Source organism: Galleria mellonella, unplaced genomic scaffold (genome assembly GCF_026898425.1).
Source record: "Galleria mellonella isolate WM207_F2 unplaced genomic scaffold, CSIRO_AGI_GalMel_v1 utg173, whole genome shotgun sequence".
NCBI classification, from domain to species: domain Eukaryota; kingdom Metazoa; phylum Arthropoda; class Insecta; order Lepidoptera; family Pyralidae; genus Galleria; species Galleria mellonella.
The window spans coordinates 6408906-6430192 of NW_026442016.1; the positions used below are offsets into that span (position 1 = coordinate 6408906).

General features: G+C 31.7%; 2 protein-coding genes across 2 annotated transcripts in view; both read left to right on the forward strand.

The window, feature by feature from the left end:
* Nucleotides 1–21287, forward strand: part of LOC113515535 (acetylcholinesterase) — a 91110-nt gene that overhangs the window by 33305 nt on the left and 36518 nt on the right. The window lies entirely within an intron of this gene.
* LOC128200282 (uncharacterized) lies at nt 17049–20475 on the forward strand. Its single transcript, XM_052893248.1, has 2 exons — nt 17049–17821; nt 18346–20475. Exon 2 carries the CDS (start codon nt 18351–18353, stop codon nt 20220–20222), a length of 1872 nt encoding a protein of 623 aa, XP_052749208.1. The 5' UTR covers nt 17049–17821; nt 18346–18350; the 3' UTR covers nt 20223–20475.

Here is a 21287-nt window from a genome sequence, read left to right on the forward strand (position 1 = left end):
TTTGACGCATTAAAATTGGGATCAAATGGAACAAATGATAATGTTAAGTAACTTATATTTCGTCACTATTCGATGTGATTTTGATTTTACTCTCATTGATCACAATTAAGTTATGTAAATCCGCTGATACATCAATAAATTTTATCTTGTTTGCTCTTGGTTATATTCCTATTTTTCTTAATATCTTCTTTTCTTTATAAATATAGATATAATATTATATTTTATATCTGTAATAAAATGTTCAGCCTACATTTTTTTCATACATATATTGAGATTATTTAAAATATAAATAAATATATCATATTACATACATTCTTACGTACCTAATTACTTGTTCAAACGATAATGAGGTAGGATGGTAAAGGAAGGGGATAAACCATTTAGTTCCCAGAATCCTCAGAGGAAAACTAATTTATTAACTTTCTCTGTTCTTTATTTACTATAATTGTATAGGTGGAGCAACTTTAACAACACAAATTGTCTGTTTATAATGAAATTAAATTATATATTATCCATAAGGGTAAAACCTAATTTAATTTCATTGTATTACAAAAACAACTAGAAACCACTGTGTTTGACATTATATTATCCCGTTATTTTACTGATATAAAAAAGAAATAAAAATTTTGTAAATATATTTCCAGATTTGTAACAGAATTTGATAAAAGTATTCGTTTGGTAATTATTAGCTAAAAAGGCCTATGTTAAATCAATAAATAGGATCATTTTATCCTAATTAGTATATACAATCCCGCGAAATATAGTTAGTTTTATTGAAAAAAGCAATACCTCGAAATTTTTTTATGAAACAAGATCGAAACTAAGTAGGTATCTCAAAGTTTGCCAACATGTTCTGTTTATGCTTTCAAAAGTACATCAAACTAATCTCAACTTGACGAAACTTTCCAAGTTACTTTATACTTTCATATGACGATCATTATAGTACATGTAGAAGGTGGAAAGTATTGTATTTTCATATACTATTGTCATTATTAATAGTTTTATACGAGTAATTATATTTTCTATAAATTACTTCCACTAACGAACCAATTTAAAAAAAAAAGTAAAGCAATAGAGTTTGTGTTCTTATTCATTACATCTGTTATTATTTACTTTTCTATTTAGTATTCCTTTTTAATTTCTATACGCTGACCGTATAATTAGTAGTCTTCGATAATAAATATCCTTGAACTTTCTCAGCATTGATGCGTAGCCTTTAAATATTTACTCCATTTGTCGTAAATGTCATAAGTCTACATTATCCCTTATGGCTCAATTACTTTGATTTAAGGGGTAATAATGTCAACTAATTTGTTCTTGTATCGATATAGTCATTAATTACATGCAAACTGATAGTTTACTAATGCTGAAAGATCATCATCGTGATAGACAATCGTCACTAATACGAATATAATATTATATTAACTGTATATCACAGTGAGCTTCAGCTCTAAAACTTTCTGTATTGCCTCCTGTTATACACAAATTTAAAGAGTTTTGAATATAGAAATGTATAGTATAACAAATACATTTCAAAGTTATGAATAATTATTAGCAATTCATTCATGAATTAAATATTTCATAATTTTTTCTTCATATTTTTTGTAGCGGTGAATAAAATTGTTAAGGAGCATTGAACATTTCTGGTGATAGAAATACTGTTAGCAAAATTATTCGGAACTGTGGCGGTACGGCACGCCGCAGTTAATAGGAACATGACAATTGTTACGTTTGCTAAATCGGTAATAGTCCTCAAACACTCTGACTGCCCGTCAGAGATATTACTAGGCTTGGAATATTTCACATGTAACATGTGAAGTATCATATGCTATGTGAAATCATTGGTACATCCCTCATGCTACGTCGCATCATAAACTCGTACACTGCTGCAAATCACTCTTTATTGAACTGGCAGATAATCATGGCGATCAAATTTAGTCGTGAGTCATAGGTTGCGCTTGGGTAGCAGTGAAATGAAATCGCAGCAGTCGCCGTAGCGATTGACCGAATAGAGACTTTATCACAAGTCTCTTTTCACTCTTTCTTATCATAACAATAATAATTCATATTTGACTTTCAGTAGCAAATGGTAGTGAGTGTGACATTAAGTCATTGCTAGCGAAATCTACTTTTTGTGATTTAATCGTAAGTGATATCACTTTGAACAAAAATAAGTAATTTCATGAAACGTTTATATTTGTTTGCAAATCAAAAGTTCATTTCTACTTTCCAATGGTTGCGGGTTCGATCCTCGTACAATACAAATATTTGTATTTATGAGTATTGGTATTAAAATATGTCTGTCTAATCTAGTATCCATACTATAGACTTCGTTTAGTTTAAGATAATATATACTAGGTGATATATAAATCTTTTTTAACAAGATTTTTTTAATTTATACTTATATATTAATACTTATAATTATTTTCCTTAATGTTTTATTCTGTTAATTTTTTTAATTATACAATACCTACTTGTACAACAATTAGTCCATTACCCTAAGGTTGTCTTGAAAAGATTGCTCTCAGCAATAAGACCGCCTTACTGTACTTACTTATACAATTGTATCGTTATATTTATTAATTGTCTTGTTTATTTCCTATATTGTATAATGCAAATAAAGTATACTCATTCATTCATATCTTATCTGGAACGCTAATTTCTTAACGATTTAATATTTAGTCTAAAGAATTATTTTTGATACAAAATTTTATTACATTATTTAAAACTTATATCTGTCGCATTTATTCTCTAAGAGAATAATTTTAAATTAATTTATGTCTTGGTACTTCCGTCTGGCCATTTAAATTAAGTTACCTTTACTACATGTTCCTTAAAATTAGGTCAAGTTATAATCATTTAAGACTTCACATATTTGTAATAATTATACAAATTATACAGGAGCACAAAATACCCAGAAAATAAGATACTAAGAAATATTCTGGGACAAGAACACTACTACAAGTAAACTATGCTTGACGTACGGCTCTACTCACTCGTCATATACATGCTGCAAATGCTGCGTTGGAATAATCTGGTTTACGCTGGCTCACGCAGTGCCACAAATCTAGGTTTACACGGTGCTCTGTTTGAATAAAATTCTCAAATTTACTATACATTATGGAAGAAAAGTAATAATAATAATAAAATATATTTCTCTTTAATTATTCTAAAGGCTCCACCAGGTAATCATATAATATTATTTGATTTTAATATTACTAGTATCGTGATTATATGAAAACTATAGATCTTGTAAAATAATCACTAATGGCATATTTACTAAGTGGATGTACCTACCTACGTTTATATGTATACAGTTGACATCTGGTTTATTTACTGGAGTATTTAGTAGTTTTTTTTTTTTTTAATTATATAAATAGACGTGGCCATAGATGCACATTTAGTTTTAAACGTAGACGTAGACTTAGATACTCATGCAAAACTACTACTATAAATACTGCATGATTGAGTATAAATAGATGCTGTAGTTGGTATGTCAAGCTGTAAGTATTAGTGGATTTTATAAAAAAGATTTTTATTAAAATTCTTGATCTTTTTTTGATACGTCTATAATTTTTGACTAACTTTGTGATTAAAGAAGAAGGCTATTACGCATTTAACGGCACATCAAAAAAGCTTTCCTTCTGCATGTTCTCTTTATTCTGTGACAGAAGTGTATAGTAAGTTTGCAGCTTGCAAGATAATCTTTCCCTAGAACTTCACTACGCAACTAAGGTCGACTCACAGCGTACGAGATCTTTTCTTCCTTTACAAGAACAATTGTTGAATCATTCATGCGTGGGCGCTTGTGTCTGTTCTTCGGCGTAGAATAAATTGTGCGTTGCAAAAAATCAGGTCAATGTTATAATTAAGACATGTTGGCAATGAACTTGGAAATGGAACGGGAGTGTCTTGCAAGTTGCAAGCGCCCAAGGTCGTCACATCGCATAACATTGTGTTACTCACATCGATTTATCGAGCGGCGCGCGCCGCCTCACGCCCCCCGCGCCACTCAGTCTCTTTTCCGACCCTAAGCCACCTTCTGTGCCTTATCTGCCATTTTTCTAACGCTTGACATAAGATTGACATTAATTGTTAAAGTCATCATAAAAAATAGCTATCAAAGTTGAAGCAGATAAAGAAAAGTAGTTTGCCCGAATTATTTAAGATTTTCAAAAAAAGCCAAACAGTACATTGGAAATAAGAATGTATCAAAACTTATGTAAATTTTGGCAACTGGCAACTTGTGTTAATGCAGTTACTTATCATTTTATGTCTATTTACAATAGTGATATGTGTTCTAGAAGAAAATAAAAAATTTCGAGTATTGATATCAATCACATACATAAGCATGAATACATAAGTGGCATAAAGTGTATAAAAGTTGTTAATTCTTTTATTACGTCATAAGTTCATATTACAAATTCAATATCCGTGAATTTAAAACCAGTGTTTAATAATTTTTCTTTACTTTTTTCTAAATTGCCGATGTTAATGTGATTATATGATTTAGGAATAAAATTATTTTCACAGAACTTTACCCAAATTACGCTAGTATTGTTGACTTATAACAAAAGTCCACAATAACGGGGATTTTTATTTTTTATAAAATAGCTGTACAAGGGTCATATTATGGTTTTGTATGCTCGTGTAATCTTATATTTCAATGTAAAGAGTCAGCCTACTGCTTGCGCGGCCACAAGTGTCCTTCTTATATTACACATATGGGGGCTGCTTCATGCTAGTAGTCACTTTATATCTATGAATAGGAAGATGGATTTTTATTTTTTAAATGTCAAGATTTTTATTTAAATTCTAATGAATTTAAATAAATAATGTTTAATACTAAAAACTAAGTAAAAACTTTTTGTACAAATTATAATAATTATCACAATATACGATATTGGATTATATTTTTATCTATATTATACGAATTAAAGGAAGGTACTTTTAGGTTGCTTTTTATTATGTAGTTTTTATATAATTTTTACTTTATATTTCGTCATTAATCACAAATAAGATTAACTATTTTTAACTTATATTTTTTTACTTTATAGCAATATAACAATAATTCCTAAAAAACGTGAAATGTTTACAAAATGCCAATACTATAAAACATTTTATCCCTTTTTGTTATACTCAAGATATGTAGGCACTTTAGGAATATCGCAATGTTGGGGTCGGAAAAAGTAAGGATAAGAAGCTTTTAGTATTCGAACCTCGATACTCATTTGACCGATCTTTTGCATCTATTCGATATGGCCTCAATAAAAGAATGAACATGTATTTAGTGTCAATATATGAAGCAATTTTTCTGCAAATGCTTTTCATTGGATTTTTTTATAATTCATAATTTGTTCAGTCAAAAGTACATTTAACTGAACAGGTTGATCAAAAGTGGTTTTGACTGAAAATTATTGTATAACAACTGAACATTTGTTTATAAATTTTGTTATTATTACAAACTGGAAGGGTTTGTGACTTTTATATATAACAAATTTTTCTTTGTCGTGTGGTCCCGGCATAGAATAGGCCACCCCTTTCTTTCCCGTGGATGCAAGAGGTGACCAAGGGAACTTAAAGGTCGACGTATGGACAACAGGGTCCCTCTTAAAATATCACCAAAAGCTAACTGCGGATGCCAACCTGTCTACTAAGCGTGGCAATTATCGACAAAATATAATACCTCAACAGGGAGGCCTAAATTCAGCAGTGAACAGTTAACGGCCGATATAATAAAAAATAAATCTTTTATTTACGTAATATGATTTATTGTATGTTGTAGGTTTATCTCGTTTATTTCTTACTAGCTTTATCATTATTATTTTTCTACAATGGGTTTTTAATACTGGTTATATTTTTATTTTATTTCGTAAACTGTAACTGAATTTTACTGTTATAATATTTATTTATAATTTTCTATTATATTTTTTTATAGTAGTAGTATATTAGGTACTTTGAAAATTTCTCTTCGTAGGAGTCGTTTGTCGCTTGAAAAACGATTTGAACTTCTTCATGGTCTACTTTTTTCTAATTACGAATATATTTGCCTCGCTTGTAACTGATTCTGCCCTCACGTTCACCTTTAATTCTGCATGAGTTTTTATCTAGAACAACTATACAACTTACTTCTGGTTGTTACACATCACCAAATTTTACTTTATTTTCGCTGAATCGGTCAATTTCTTGTCTTCCTTTTTCATTTTTATACCACATGGCAAACAAGCATACACCCCGTCTGATGGTAAACGGTCACTGTAGACTATGGACGCCTGTAATATTAAAGATGTCACGCGTGTATTGCTGAGCCTGAAGAAACCTTAATACACCCTTTTTGAATAATCCTATACTGTAGTTTCTGGGAAAAACCACATCAGCGAGTTCATTCCACAGCCTAAGCGTTCACAGGAGAAAACACTTCTGAAACCGCACTATATGCGATCATTTAGGTTCTAGTGTGTGAGGTTAAAATTCTTGTCGATGGCGAGCGATGCAATGATAACAGGTGGCTGTGGGCATCGTTTTGAACAATTTCTCAGAACATAATCCGTTATACAAGCGAAAGAATACATAAAGGAAAATAGTCTCGCCTTAGATTTAAGGGTTCGATACCGCGTGTCATCGTCATCAATTGGGATCGTAAACAATTCTCGTAGCCCGTCTTTAAACCGAGTCAAGAAGATCAAGCGGGTATTCAGGTACTTTGGCAAAGAAAGATGTGAACAGTACTCCACAAAGGGCTGGACTTGCAACTTGCACAATAATAATAATTATTGTTATTTAATCAGACGACATAAGGCCCATTTTGTTAGTTATAAATTTACTTAACCTATGTTAGTAAATGAGCAGTCATGACGCTCTTGCATTGATAACCTATCCCACCTAATATTTTAGGATGGGGCAGTCCATTTTACTAGCAATTGTCTTCAGGACACTGTTTGAGCTAATACGCACTCTACTCAACAGCGAATTTCGTTAGCGCCGTATTGCGTAAAAATCATCCATATCAATCATCACAATAATAGTCTTTTTTTGTTGAGGTATCTAAAATGTATTATATAATTTGTAATTCTAACATATCAAAGTTAGCATTGTGATCATTGGTCGATATTTCATAATCTAGTGGCTCCGTCTAATCTTACAAATGCAGTATTAAATATAAATATTATGTTTCATAACGTTTCTAATAATTAAATGAAAACATACAATCTATTGTAATTTATAAACCCCTATTATTAAATTATTAATTACGTCAGCTTCTATAGTAATTTTATTTTCACAAAACATTAATTACTTACAGCAAAACTATAATATATAGTTGGAGAGAGAATATTAAGTTAAATTGAAATATTAAAGCACAAAATAGTATTTTATAGGAATATTCTTTATGAATATTAAGTAACGTACTAAATTATAATTTTATAATCTACTAATTGAAACAATTAGAAATAAATAAATAGAATTTTAGTTTTTATTGGATACTAAACGTAGAAAATTTGACAGCACGGATCATGAAGGCAATTTTATAAGTATATTATTTAATAATATAATATTTATCCCTTGTTTCTTTGCTATACCCTAACTTACGTACTCACTTTATTTCATCCGCGTAACCAGGATATATTGTTTGAAGAGGATAAAAAGCCTTGTAACTTCTTCTTCGTATCAAATACTATTTATATGTATGTGGTGAATTTCAGAAATATTGATTGATCAGTTATAGTGCTGGGAAATAAAAATATATCTTTAGTGAAATTTCTAGTGATGAAAGTTTTCAGTTTCATGAATAGATAACATCGCTAGAATTTAAACATTAACACAAGTTGCTCTTTGTATAGTAGTATATAATAAATCTATAGCAATTGGTATGTTATCAAAAATCATCCAGATAAAGACATAAATAGAAATAATAAATATAAATGAGAGGTAATTATATATTTATTTTCTACAAACACCATAAAAGGTGATTGAGGAAAGAAACCACGTTATACCAAAGCAATAAAGGGCTAAATACGAAATTAAATACTGTTCAAACCTCACCAATGTAATTAGTACAAGAAGTAGACTAATATCTTTCTGTTATGAAAAAAAAAACAGTGTCCAGTAATGATACCTTTGCGTTAATATAAATATGTGGATAAATTCCTTATTCTTGGTTAGTTACCATATTCTCTGTAAACACTAAACTAAAACCTATACGAAGAGCGTGAGTAAATAACGTACCAAACGTAGTGTAATAAAAGTTGGGAACAAGACTGTTTCACAAAGTTGTATATATAAGCAAAAGTCCGTGGGGTCTCGGACCTCGTTAGGAGGCGCGCCAGTCTGCATACAGAGTAACCTTAAGTTAATTTACGGAGGAGACAGCCCTCTGGAGACGTGGCCGCTGATCCCGACAAACCGACCGACTTCGCACCGTCCTGATACATTCTCATCTCCACTATGCATGACTAGAATTTATACTGTATCATAACTGTCAACATAGTTTTGCATAATCATTATCAATGTTACTAGGGGGTAATTTTACTGTAAAATTATGGGATTGTTATGCATAATGTCGTAGTATCTTTATAGTGGATCACTTTACTTTTTATTCTTAAGATATTGTATAGAAGTGATGACTAGGGAACAAACGATAATACAAAAATAGAATAAAAAAATTGAAATTAATTTTGTATTTGACGCCTAGCCAGCGTAATAGCTAACATCTTCCTTTAATAAATTGCTATAATGGTGGTACATGGACAGATATAAGTAAATTTGTTTACCTTAAATGATACATATATAAAATAAGTTACAAGTATACAATCATAATTCGTAGTTAAAAATATATAAGTAAAATATGGAAATAAAAACACAATTTTTAAAAAGACAGATCTTACATATTGCAGCGTACAGTATAAAGGTTTAACCACGAAAAAGCTGCCTACTGACCCATAATATAAATTGTGGGTCACAGAACAAATATTTTATATAGGGCAGTATGTTTTTGTAGTGAAAAACAGTGAAATATGCAATTTACAATATAATATTTACTTTTTAATTTTAGACAAATGGTTTTATTTCATCATTTTAAATATCTTTACTGATATTTGAAAACCTCTTAATGACACTTGTAAATTAAAATTTCGAAAATCTATTAAAAAGTATAATATAATATCACAATATATAATGGTTACTTATTTAATGTTACTTGTAAAAAATATTAAATCTTCAGAATAACTACAATTTTTATTTAGTACCTACAAGTACATTCAACGCACGAAAAGGTCGTTACTTCGCAGAAAGAGGATGAGTTTCCCACGTGTCATTTTGGGGCAAGTTGTGCAATTCACCGCCTTGTAATATCGTAACTAAGTATTCTGGTAGGTAATTATAGGACTTTTTCATTTATGTGACAATCCAATGATGATAATATAATAATGTCTGTAACAAAATAAATTGCAGTAATTTTATTATAAATATACCTAATGCCCCCAGAGACATAATTTTATTAATATTACGTACTCGTATTTATAAAATTGTTTTCAGTATATTCATAATAACAAAGCGGTATTATGAATATACTGAAAACTGAATGAATATACGGTAAATCAAATATCTACAATATATACCAACAAATACAATATATAAGATTGCGTTCACCAAAAAAACCCAACTTCAATCATGGCATCACCAGTTATTTTGATTTAAAAGCTAAACTACTGAACCCACTTTGATAAAATTAATAAATATATCATTTTAGTTAAAAAATAATTTTTCAAATCAGTTCATAACTGACGGAGTTATGAATTAACAAACATAAAAAAATACAAACGAATCGAGAACCTTCTTCTTTTCTCTTCTTTCTCTCCGAATTTTTTCATAATTTCATAAATGTTTTATCGGCTTCACTTACATATTTAAAATTAATGTTTCCCGACTACTTTTGAACTAGGCAGAAGCCTTGAACTATAAGCCGTTTTTAAATTTGCGTTCTGTATTATATTTGGATTCTATCAATAAAGTTTGATCATGAATTCATAACATATACGTCTAAATAAATATATTATGTATAAATACACATGAGTATAATTATTAGAGTTCGTTATCTAGTCAGAAATTTGTAAACTTTCTCGTAAAGTGAAAATAAACATTCATTTTTAATCACCTCATCACTTACAACATTCTGAAGATTTAAGAAAATGGTGACATAACTATTATACTCTTAATTACAAAGATTATTTTACTCTTGCTACAAATATATGATACTCTTTACTACAAAGATTATTTTTATGTAAAAAAAAAAATATTGTTAATGAAGAATTCAGTCTTTTGACTAACCTCGACTCTAACTGTCCAGCTTAATAAATAACACTTAAGGAATAAATCTTTTTAATTGACTAAATTATTTTTAGGATAGCATTTCTAATTAGGAATATTTATGCATGTATACGAGTTCGCTCTTTATATATTTCTCTTTGTACCTGTACTTTATAAATAAATACCTATATAGTTTTGATTCTCTTTCCAAGATAAACTTGTGTAGGAGGTATATTTAGAAGTGACACCAACCTGTGACAATAGTCGTCAATACCAACAGTCAATAACGAACAACTTTATACTTCAAAGGCGATCCAATACTTTTTCATTGGACGTCACTGTGTGTGAAAGCCGAAGCGACCGTTATGTGTCCCACGCGAACGATCCCAACGGCCGATGAAAATAATGATCACACACTTTGAACCGAGCTCGGGTACCGCGACCTGAAACGTGAATTGATGATAAGCTTCGATCGACAATCTGTTGAATGTGGGGTAAAATTCATTGCTAGGGATTTGTGTATCCTCGTATTCTTGTTAGATGCTGTTACAATCACTATACCTTATGTAAATGGTTGAAATATTTCTTGTTGGACAATTTGTTATTAATACAAGGTACTTCTTCGTGTTGTTTGCAAATAAAATTTATTTAGTGGATCTAAGGTATAGACTTTAACAAATTTTATTTAATTTCTAAATATTCAAGCATCTTTACTAAAGATTATATATTGTAGTAATTATGATGATTTTAAATATTAGAAAGACTGTTTAATAAACAATTTACAACAATATGTCATGTTTTTAAAAAAATATATATGTATGTACTTGTTATAAAAGAATCAGAGGTCTAAATGCCGGGCCTCATACTCATTTTCCGTATCGTAATAGTTTGGGCCGGCGTAATGTCGACGAAACCTTATCGTGTTGGGCTTACTTGAGTTGTCTTTTTTATTTATGTATGGATAGTTATGATATTTATTAAAAAACTATAAAAAAATTGTCGCTTACGAAGTACCTCTTTGCAGATGTTACAGTTATGGAAATCCTACTATCCTATTCTACTTATAAATATGAAAGTTGTATAAATGATTGAGTTATTACTCAATCATTTAATTTAGATAAGTATTTAACTTAACACATGGAATACTTTATGCATTGATTTACATATATAGGCAAATATCATCATCTCAGTTTATTTTACTCAATTATCTGTCCACATAGGCCTCCCCCATAGACTGTCATAAAGAATGGTTCTGAGCAACCTGCATCCACTGATTCCCTGCAATGCATTTGACGTCGTAACTTCATCCAGTAACAGGTTGCGTTTGTCTGTACGGGGTCGCCACTCTTCTTCATCGGTTGTCGGTTTCAGTCGCGAAACCTGATATAATATAACACAAGTGTTACATTTGAAAATAATTATATGAAAAATTTTTGCAACGTCGTAATATTATTCTAAATATTACTGTTTGCCAAAATAATCTATTGCAAATATTTATTTACTGACATAAAATTCTCTTTTTGCAAAAGATTATTTGCTTATATTATATTCCACGAAATACTTATAAATAAGAAACGGCAAAATTTCAATGGACACAGAAGAACAATCAGGTGTGGCATCAGTTTATGAAGTGCCTGTATAAAGTCAAGGCGAGACTTACCTACAGTTGAATAATAAATTCACTGGTGTTAGAAAAATGCCATATGCACGTGCGTGGGCAGTATTGATGCTTTAATGATGACATAAGTAGCAACTCAACTATCATTATTTCGATTCCTTTTTGCATTCACGCCTAGTCAATTGATTGAAAGTACAATAAAAAGCTTTGGACAACATGACCTAATGAAACGCGCTACCTAGAACATAATAAGAACATATCATTGAACACCAAGGACTTAAAAAGTCCCAAGTTGCATCCAGCTAGAAGAGCATTGGAGCAAGAACAGCATTCCACTCCTTGGCTATTTTTACTATTTACGCCATAATCTCTCAAGTAGGGTAAGATATAACTACTAGTTTTTTTCTTATGCACTAGTGTATGGTTTATTTTCTTTAGTTGCCTCTCATGGGAATGAAAAAAGTACTACCACATTATATTTTAACTACCTTTTATCCACGACTTTGTAAGCATAACTGGGATATTTTAATTGACCGGGATAAAAACCAGCTTTTTTCTTCATCTTGTATAGCACTTAACATATTTACCAAATTTCATAATGATTGGTTATACTGTTAAGGTACCAAGAGGTAACAAACAATCAAACTCACTTTCACATATATTAATATTATAAAGAGAAAAATTTTTATTGTTAATAAGCTACTTATCCGATTTTAAAAATTGTTTCACCTATAGATAGCTATATTATTAGGGAGTGACAAGGCTATATTTTACAAAAAAAAGTCAGAACCCGCGATAAGGTACTAGTATTAGTATGGATTTCATTACAAAATGGAGTTAATGTATTAAGGTTTGAAAAATTAGGTGTAATAAAGATGAATCATTATCTGTTCATAATCACTAATATTTATTAGAAAGAAGCCTGTCTGGTATCTTCATTACATTGTTTGTTGCTAAAAGACTTGTAAAAATATTATATGCCTGTTGGTATACAACTGAATGTAAAATTATTCTTAAAATCTCATCATATCATATTTGTCTCTAAACTCTAAAATACTTATCATAATTATAGTAGTAACAGAGTCCAAAAAAACCTTATTGTTAAAATGAAAAAAACTTTCTGCAAAAAAAAAAAAAAAGATATAGGAATGCCTAAGTTATCTATGTTACATGTGAATAGTTAGCTATAATTATCCATAACCTGTACTGTAACTATTTGTCTAAGTCGTTGGGACCGCTCCTTAGATACATAAAAAAATAATTGCCTTGTGATATGGACGTCAAATTATGTCATTCCCGTAGTCAATTTATGGATATGAATTTCAGGTTCATCTATTATCTATTAAAGTTCAAAGTTCAGTCGTTTAAGTATGTTATAATAACAAATGTTTTAAATATATTTGCAACTTTTTATCGTTTATAATGTTAGTAACTAGCTAAGTGGTTACCGTAGCCTATGAATACCTGCAATACCAGAGGAATTACGCGCGCGTTGTCGACCCTGAAGAAACCTCTTTACCCCCCTTTTGAAGAACCCCATGTTGTGGTCACTTGGGAAAACCTCGGAAGGGAGCTCATTCCATAATCTGAGTGTTCGTGGGAGAAAACATCTTTGAAACCGCGTTGTACGCGAACATTTAGGCTGTAGAATATGAGGATGAACTCCTGTCGATGGCGAGCCGTACGATGATAGAAAGTGGCTGTGAGCATCATATTGAACAATTCCTCTGAGTACAATCCGTTGTTCAAGTGGCAAAACACGCAGTGGGACAAAATCTCACCTAAGGATTCAATACCGCTTGTAAGTTTGGGATCATCGACAATTCTCATAGCTCGTCGTTACACCGAGTCGAAGAGTTCAAGCTGGTATTTATGTGCTTTCGTTCACTATGACAAGTGACAGCAGTACTCCATATGGGGCCGGATTTGCGATTTGTAGAGCATTAGTCGCTGATCCGGCGTAAAGTAATGATTCGCTCTATCAAGCACACCGAGTTTTTTGGATGCCAGCTTCACCTTATCTTTGAGGTGGCCACGGAACTATACATCACTAGAAACGTCGACACCAAGGATCCCAATACTTTTAAAAATGTCAAAAGATATGCCTTGGAACTGTGGCGCCACAGCAAATGGTTTTTTTTAGTGTTTATATGTATTACATTTGACAAAAAAAAATAGCTGACTTGGTTCAACTATACTCGACTTTAGCACTTAGCAACAACAATTAGCTATTAATTTATATTATTATAGATTATAATGATATTTATAAACTGTTAAAAATTTCACATATTAATTAAATATTTGGAATCAGTATTCATAACAAATATGAAAAAATATATTATATCCGCAGGACATTTACAAGTGACAGATATAACTTTTCTTTATAGTTAGTTCGTGAGTTTGACTATTTTGTAATAAAAAAATGTTTTAAAACACGATAAACATCACTAACGACTTTTAGATATTTAAAATAATTACAGGGTCGACAGCCCTAGGTACATATCAATCTACTGAATAGTGCCATTACGTATCCAACCAATCCACTCACGGTCGAACATTTTGATAGTGATTGATTTACTATTTCCACGGCAGTAACACTCTTTCTCTTTAAATTCGGCTAATGGAGCTCAATATGTTATAATGCTCGTTTGCTTAGATTATATATTATTGATAATATAATAATGTGAAGGATAGGGTGATTAAGGTATCAAGTATATTAAAAAAAATCATATTAGAATTTTAAGAAAATAAAAAGATTGATAATAAAAAGTGATCTTAAAATGTCAAGATTTACTAATATAACTTAGATATATTAAATTGATACTAAATCTTAAATTAAATACTTTGTAGAATCCTTAATCTATAAAAACATTAATGTATGTTATAATAACAAAAAATATATGTTATATATATATATATATATATATATATATATATATATATATATAAAATATTACACTAACGACAATTGCTGTAGCATAGCCATTTCTAGACCTCGGCAGGAAAGACATCATATATTTGAACTGTAGATGTTGAATATCAAAATGTCTGATCGTGGTTGATATAATTCAAACAAAGCTCGTGTGTAACTTAACTCAGAACCCCTGATATTTCAGCGCTTTAATATAAATGAAACAATTTTCAGGTAATCTGTTCGGTATGACCTAAACTTTATTTAATATTAAGTTGTAATACGCTACTTTAATTTGTCTCGACATTTGCACATGAAAGCCAGAATTACCTATATATTCTTACAAGCCCTCGAGTAATAAGAGATTCATAGGAAATATGTACTTATCAGGTAAAATACACGTTTATTTTATGAAATAAATCAGAGATACAAAATAAAAGACGTTACAAATGCGTTGTGCGAATAGTATGTTTCTTCTCAGCAATACCTATAATTTTTCAAAAGTTAATATAAATGATAAATATACATACGAGTAGCAAGTACAGATGGGCAAAGCACCGGGTTTAAACCCGGTGCTTTGGTAAAAACCCAATAAACACCCATAAACTCCCATAATCACCCAAAAAAATAGGTTTTTACGTATTTTTTTGAAAATATGTAAGTAATACCAATAAATTATTTTTATAAATTGTATTGATCAATTCTACAATATTAAATAAAACGTTAACTAATAATATTTCAGGAAATTTTAAAAATCTATATATAATAAAATGAAAGTAATTAATTTTCAGTGTTTTCATGTTGCAGTTGATCACATGTTGGCCTTTTGCTTCCCGTAGATACTTTAAAATTTCTTCATAACACCTCGTTCGCACACATGGCCGTATATATTTAAATTCTTGAGCCACTAACAGTCCGAAATACTCATTTCTTTTATCCTCTTTTCCATAAATTAAGCATTTAGAACAGTTTGTTTCTTCTTTCAGTAAATTTTCTTTTACTTTATCCTCGTTTTTTTTCTTTGTTGCGACGACGCTGGGTAAATCATCTGGACACTGGGTATCACTATCGCCAAATATATTTGGAGATCGGCTTCGGCTACGGCTTGGCAGACATTTTTTTCTTTCTACAATTTTAAATTAAATTTATTAGAATAAATGCTTCGAACACACGCGATCTAAGTACCTTTTGTGTTTATTATACCTTACCTACCTAGGTATAAAAAGAGTACTTACGTAGATGTTCTTTTATTAACTGTTTTATACGAGGTCTGTCCGGAAAGTTCGTATAAAAGTGTTCTGGAATGCGAGAAAGAGGAGTGGGGAGGCCAGGTAAGCGCAGGACCCCTTCCTTATGTCCCTAACAATGCTTCAGTTCTGGTCTGACCGCCGTGCGGTGCGAACTGGCTTGTCACGCCATCTGTGAAGTTACCTCTTAACGAAACCCCGTCGGCATGGAGCCCGCTTCCGTTGAAGAGCAGCGCGTCGTAATCAAGTTTCTCTCGAAACTCGGCAAGAATGGCCGTGAAATTTTTGCCGATCTCAGAACAGTTTATGGGGATGATGCTGTGAAGGAACCAACCGTCCACAAGTGGCTAAAAAGATTCAGAGAGGGCCGAGAAAGCGTTCAAGATGACCCACGTTCAGGACGTCCTTCCACTTCACATTCCGACGAAAACGTGGAAAGAATTCGAACTTGTGTTAATGGGGACCGTCGTTTAACGGTCAGACAGGTGGCTGAAGAGCTTAATTTGGGCAAAACCGTGGTCCACGAAATTCTAAGAAACGAACTTCAAATGAAAAAAATTTGCGCCAAGATCGTTCCGTGAGTTTTTGAGTAAAAATTCCATTACGGTGACCGAACACCCCCCCTATTCGCCGGATTTGGCCCCGTGTGACTTCTTCTTGTTCCCAAAAACCAAATTGGTACTTCGGGGGCGGCATTTGGGGGACATAAATGAGATAAAAAAAGCTACGACGGGGCAGCTGAGAAACCTACAACCAGAGGACTTTCAAGGAGCCTTCTCACAGTGGAAACGGCGTTGGCACAAGTGCATTATGTCACAGGGGGAGTACTTTGAAGGGGATAAAATTGATTTACCTGAATAATTGTAAAATAAAATTTTTAAAAAACTTTTATACGTACTTTCCGGACAAACCTCGTACGAAGATCTTGATCTCTCAAATTAGCATCCATTTTATTTCCAGTGATTATCAACTAAATTAATAATCCACAAAGTATTAAATAACGTTTTTATGAAATATTTAGCACAAAAACAATACCCTTTAAATATCGATCGTCAGTAACTGTGGCTGACTTACCTATATTCTAGCAAGCAGGACTGCCAGATGTGAAGGGGAAATCCCCAATAAATTGTTGCATGTGACTGATGATGTGAGCATGTTCGTTTCATAATAAAAATGTTGCCAGGTAACCAAAAAGTCGTATGTTTTTGTGCGAATTACGATCATAATCTTTACGATCGTACATTAAAAAATAGACAAATAATAGTATGAGTACGATTTAAATCGTATATCTGTCAACCCTGCTAGCAAGACAGCGACAAAATCACGTTGCATAACAATGTAGCCCAAGCTTATATCTTATGAAATATACGGAAGAGATACGGACTTAGAAAAAACAGAAATGTTGTTCTTTGTGGAAGTCATTGATGAAATTCTATGTATTTTAGCCCGCAAACTTTCTTCAAACAAAAACAGCGCCATCTAGTATCGAGTTCTGTAATTATCTCTTTGTTTATGGATTTGAAGTAAGACCGTCACGCATGCAATACATTATGACTGGGGATTCCCCTATTCGTCGACGCTGAATATGAGGCGACGACAATCACTGTCAAACGTGTTCACTATTACTCTGACTCTGGTAACGTGACTTCCTGGTAACGTGTTAGGTAGGAAAAGCAGTAAAAAAGTGCATATTAAGGGAGCAGATTTGAAATAATATTTATACTTAACAAGAAATAATTAAAGGTAAGTGGATTTTTGAATGATACAATTATATCATGATCACTTAACAATTTTAACTTAAAATTAGATGTATTATTACAAGCTTTTATTTAGCTTGCGTTATGTAAATAAAAGTATGTAGGTATGTTCGTATGTTGATGCAATTATCCTCAATCCTCAACCGACTGGGATAAAATTTTCCATACACGTTTATTTTGGATGATAGTGCATAGTTAGCTGAGAGTCGTCATTGGATAATAATGGTGGATAGCCTAAGATGTGTACTAGATATTTATTTTTAACATAATATGCGTAAGTACCTAATCGAATTAAAGAAGTTGCTGAGAAAAATACAGAACAATACGATAATAAACTAGCGTCTGCGTTTAATCCTCCGAGGAGATGTAATTTTACAAAGGTTTTTTGTATTTATTTTATTATTTTTTTAATAAATTTATTGTAAATAACAAGAAATAATCATTGTAAAAAAATAGGCACTCTATTGTTGAATTTTCGTCAGACCAACTAATCATCGTTCATTTTTTTAGGTTCAATGGGGAGACCTAAAGATTTACGCATATGGGAGCACTACCGTACTTTACCAAACAAGTCTGTTTCTTGCAAGCTTTGTAATAAGGTCTACAAATTCAGTAATGCTGCCAAAATGCTTCAACATCTTATCACTTGTCCAAAATCTCCAGAAACATTAAAAGACTCTATGAAACTTATAAAAGATAGCTCGTCCAAAACCAAAATGTCTGGACTGTCAGAGATAGAGACAAATGATTCTTTTATAAGCCCCTCGTCGTCTGCTAACACTACAATAAATGCTGAGTTTCAAGACACCGATGATCATATAAAAACAGAATTAGCGAGAGCTATATTTGTAACAGGGACGCCATTATCGATGGTGCAACATCCTTTATGGATACAATTTTTCGAAAAATTGCAACCAAAATTTAAAATACCTTCACGTAAAGCTTTAGCGACAAAATACTTAGATAAAATATATAGAGAAATGCGTTTTGAGTTAAATGAGGAACTAAATGCTTGTAGTTACTTACACCTTCAGTGCGATGGCTGGTCTAATTTAAGAAATGAAGGAATAATAAACTTTCTTATATCAAAACCTCAACCTGCATACGTTAAAAGTTTGAATACAGAAAGTAATCCTCACACTAGTGAATACCTTAGCCAAGAAGTTGAAAAAGTAATGAAAGTGTATGGAGCAAATAAGTTTCTTGTACTTATTGGCGATAACGCTAGAAATATACAAAAGGCATTCGAATTAACAAAACTCAAATATCCACATGTTGTTCCTCTCGGTTGCTGTGCACATATCCTTAACTTGTTGTGCCAAGATATTGTAAACATACAAGAAGTAACTGTGTTTATTATGCAAGCCATAAATATAATAAAAACTGTTAAAAGGAGTCAACGATTAAGTTCCTTGTTGATAAAATCAAGGCAGGGTGAAGATTCTACACAAACACTAAAATTGCCTTGTGCTACAAGATGGGGAAGTCATGTTACTTCGTTAAAAAGTTTGAAAGCAAATAAGACAGCTTTGCAAATATTAACAGTTAGAGAAGATGTGGTAATTTCAAGAGATATTAAAGATTTAATTCTAAGTGATGATTTCTGGACGAAGACAGGGGAATGTATAAGTATTTTGGAACCAGTCACTGAAAGCATATTTTACTTAGAGAGCGACCAGAATCGTTTGCATCGCACATACATTACATTTAGAGATGTACAAGCTAAGATACGTTTTGCATTAAATGAGATTTCGACATTGAGCGAAGAAAGCAAACAGCAAATTCTAACATCAGTATCTTCAAGATGCAATATGGCAATGAGGCCAATACATTTTGCAGCATATATTCTAGACCCCAGGACTCTAGGAGTCGAACTTACTCAAGAGGAAGAACTTAAGGGTATGGAGTTTATCTACAATTTAAGCCAACACTTAAGTTTGTCAAATGTAATGGCAGATTTGGCGTGTTATAAAGCTAAAGAAAACTTTTGGGCCAGAGGATTTGTATGGAGCTCATTAGATAGCATTGAGCCCCTAATATGGTGGAAAGGTATTTGTGGTTCCACTGAGTTAAGCAAAGTAGCGATTCGTATTCTATCAGCTCCCTGTACTTCGGCAGCCACTGAGCGTTCCTTTAGTATCCAAGGCTACATACATAATAACAAAAGAAATCGACTTACAACTGAAAGAACTGAAAAAATTTCATTCATTTGTTATAACTGGAATCTTAAACATAAAGCTGAATGCGAGGACATTCAGTTTAATGAAGAAAATACCTTAGAAGCTTTCATTGAGCAAGTAAATGAACATAACAGTTTAGACGAAATAGAGCCTATCGAACCTATACAATTCATCGCTTGTAATAACTCTGAATCTGACAGTGATTGACTGTAGTTTTACATTTTACTTTCATCTCTTTCTTAATAAACTCAAAATCAAATTAAAAGTTTTTTATTCTGTAGGCTGCATAATAATATTGTCTATGTCCAGTATAGTGGACGTCTTGCGGCTGAGATGACGATGATGAAGTACAAAATCATAAACACCCAAAAATTTGGGTGTTTATGGGGTTTAAACCCAATAAACCCAAAACACCCGGTTTTTACCCACCAGACTTTAAACCCACCCAGGTGGATTGCCCATCTCTAGTAGGAAGTTGTACGGGATAAAAAATATAATAATGATTTTTATTTAGAGTGAGAATTTGTACAAAAGTCGTCTGCTTTAGTACCTTTGTCCCACTCATGCTCTGCCGGTAAGTCAAGCTATATTTGCATGATCTTGTTTAAAGGGTGGAATATGGTAGTGAACGTACAGGATATGAAGGCATGACACCATAGTACTCAATCGTAATAACGTATCACATTTTGTGATGTTCATGTATATAGATTTTCTATCAGGTTTTTTTATGCAACTTAGAATGGCAAACAAGCTGACGGCCCACCTGACGGAAAGTGGTAACCGTCGCCTATAGACATGAGCAGTACCATGGACACAATAGAGTATACTGTTTCGCCCATGATAGCTCAGGTGGACCATCAGGTTGTTTGCTATTATAAGTTACATAGTAAAAATAAAAATCTATATTTAAGCTTTCTTAAAAATTATTTACTCTGATTTCATAAAAAACTTTATATTAAAGTGTATCTTTATAATAATATTCCTTTTCAACTGACTTACAACAGAAGGAAGTAGTCAAAAAAAAAACAAACCTCATTGGTTTGTATTTGTTTTTGTTTGTTACCTCATAATTCCGTCAGTTCTAAACCGATTTTTTGAAAATTCTTATTTTATCTGAAAGGATATACTTACAGATTGGTCACATATAAATTTTATCAAAATAGGTTCACTAGTTTAGTTTTACATGAAACTAACTAGTATTGTTGTCTGTTTGTAATGAACAATTGAAGTCTGTTTGTTGTGAGACACTATATTTAATTATATTATATTCAT

Excerpts from the sequence above, each read along its gene's own strand:
- LOC128200282 (XM_052893248.1), top strand. The coding sequence starts at position 18,351 with ATGGGGAGACCTAAAGATTTACGCATATGGGAGCACTACCGTACTTTA.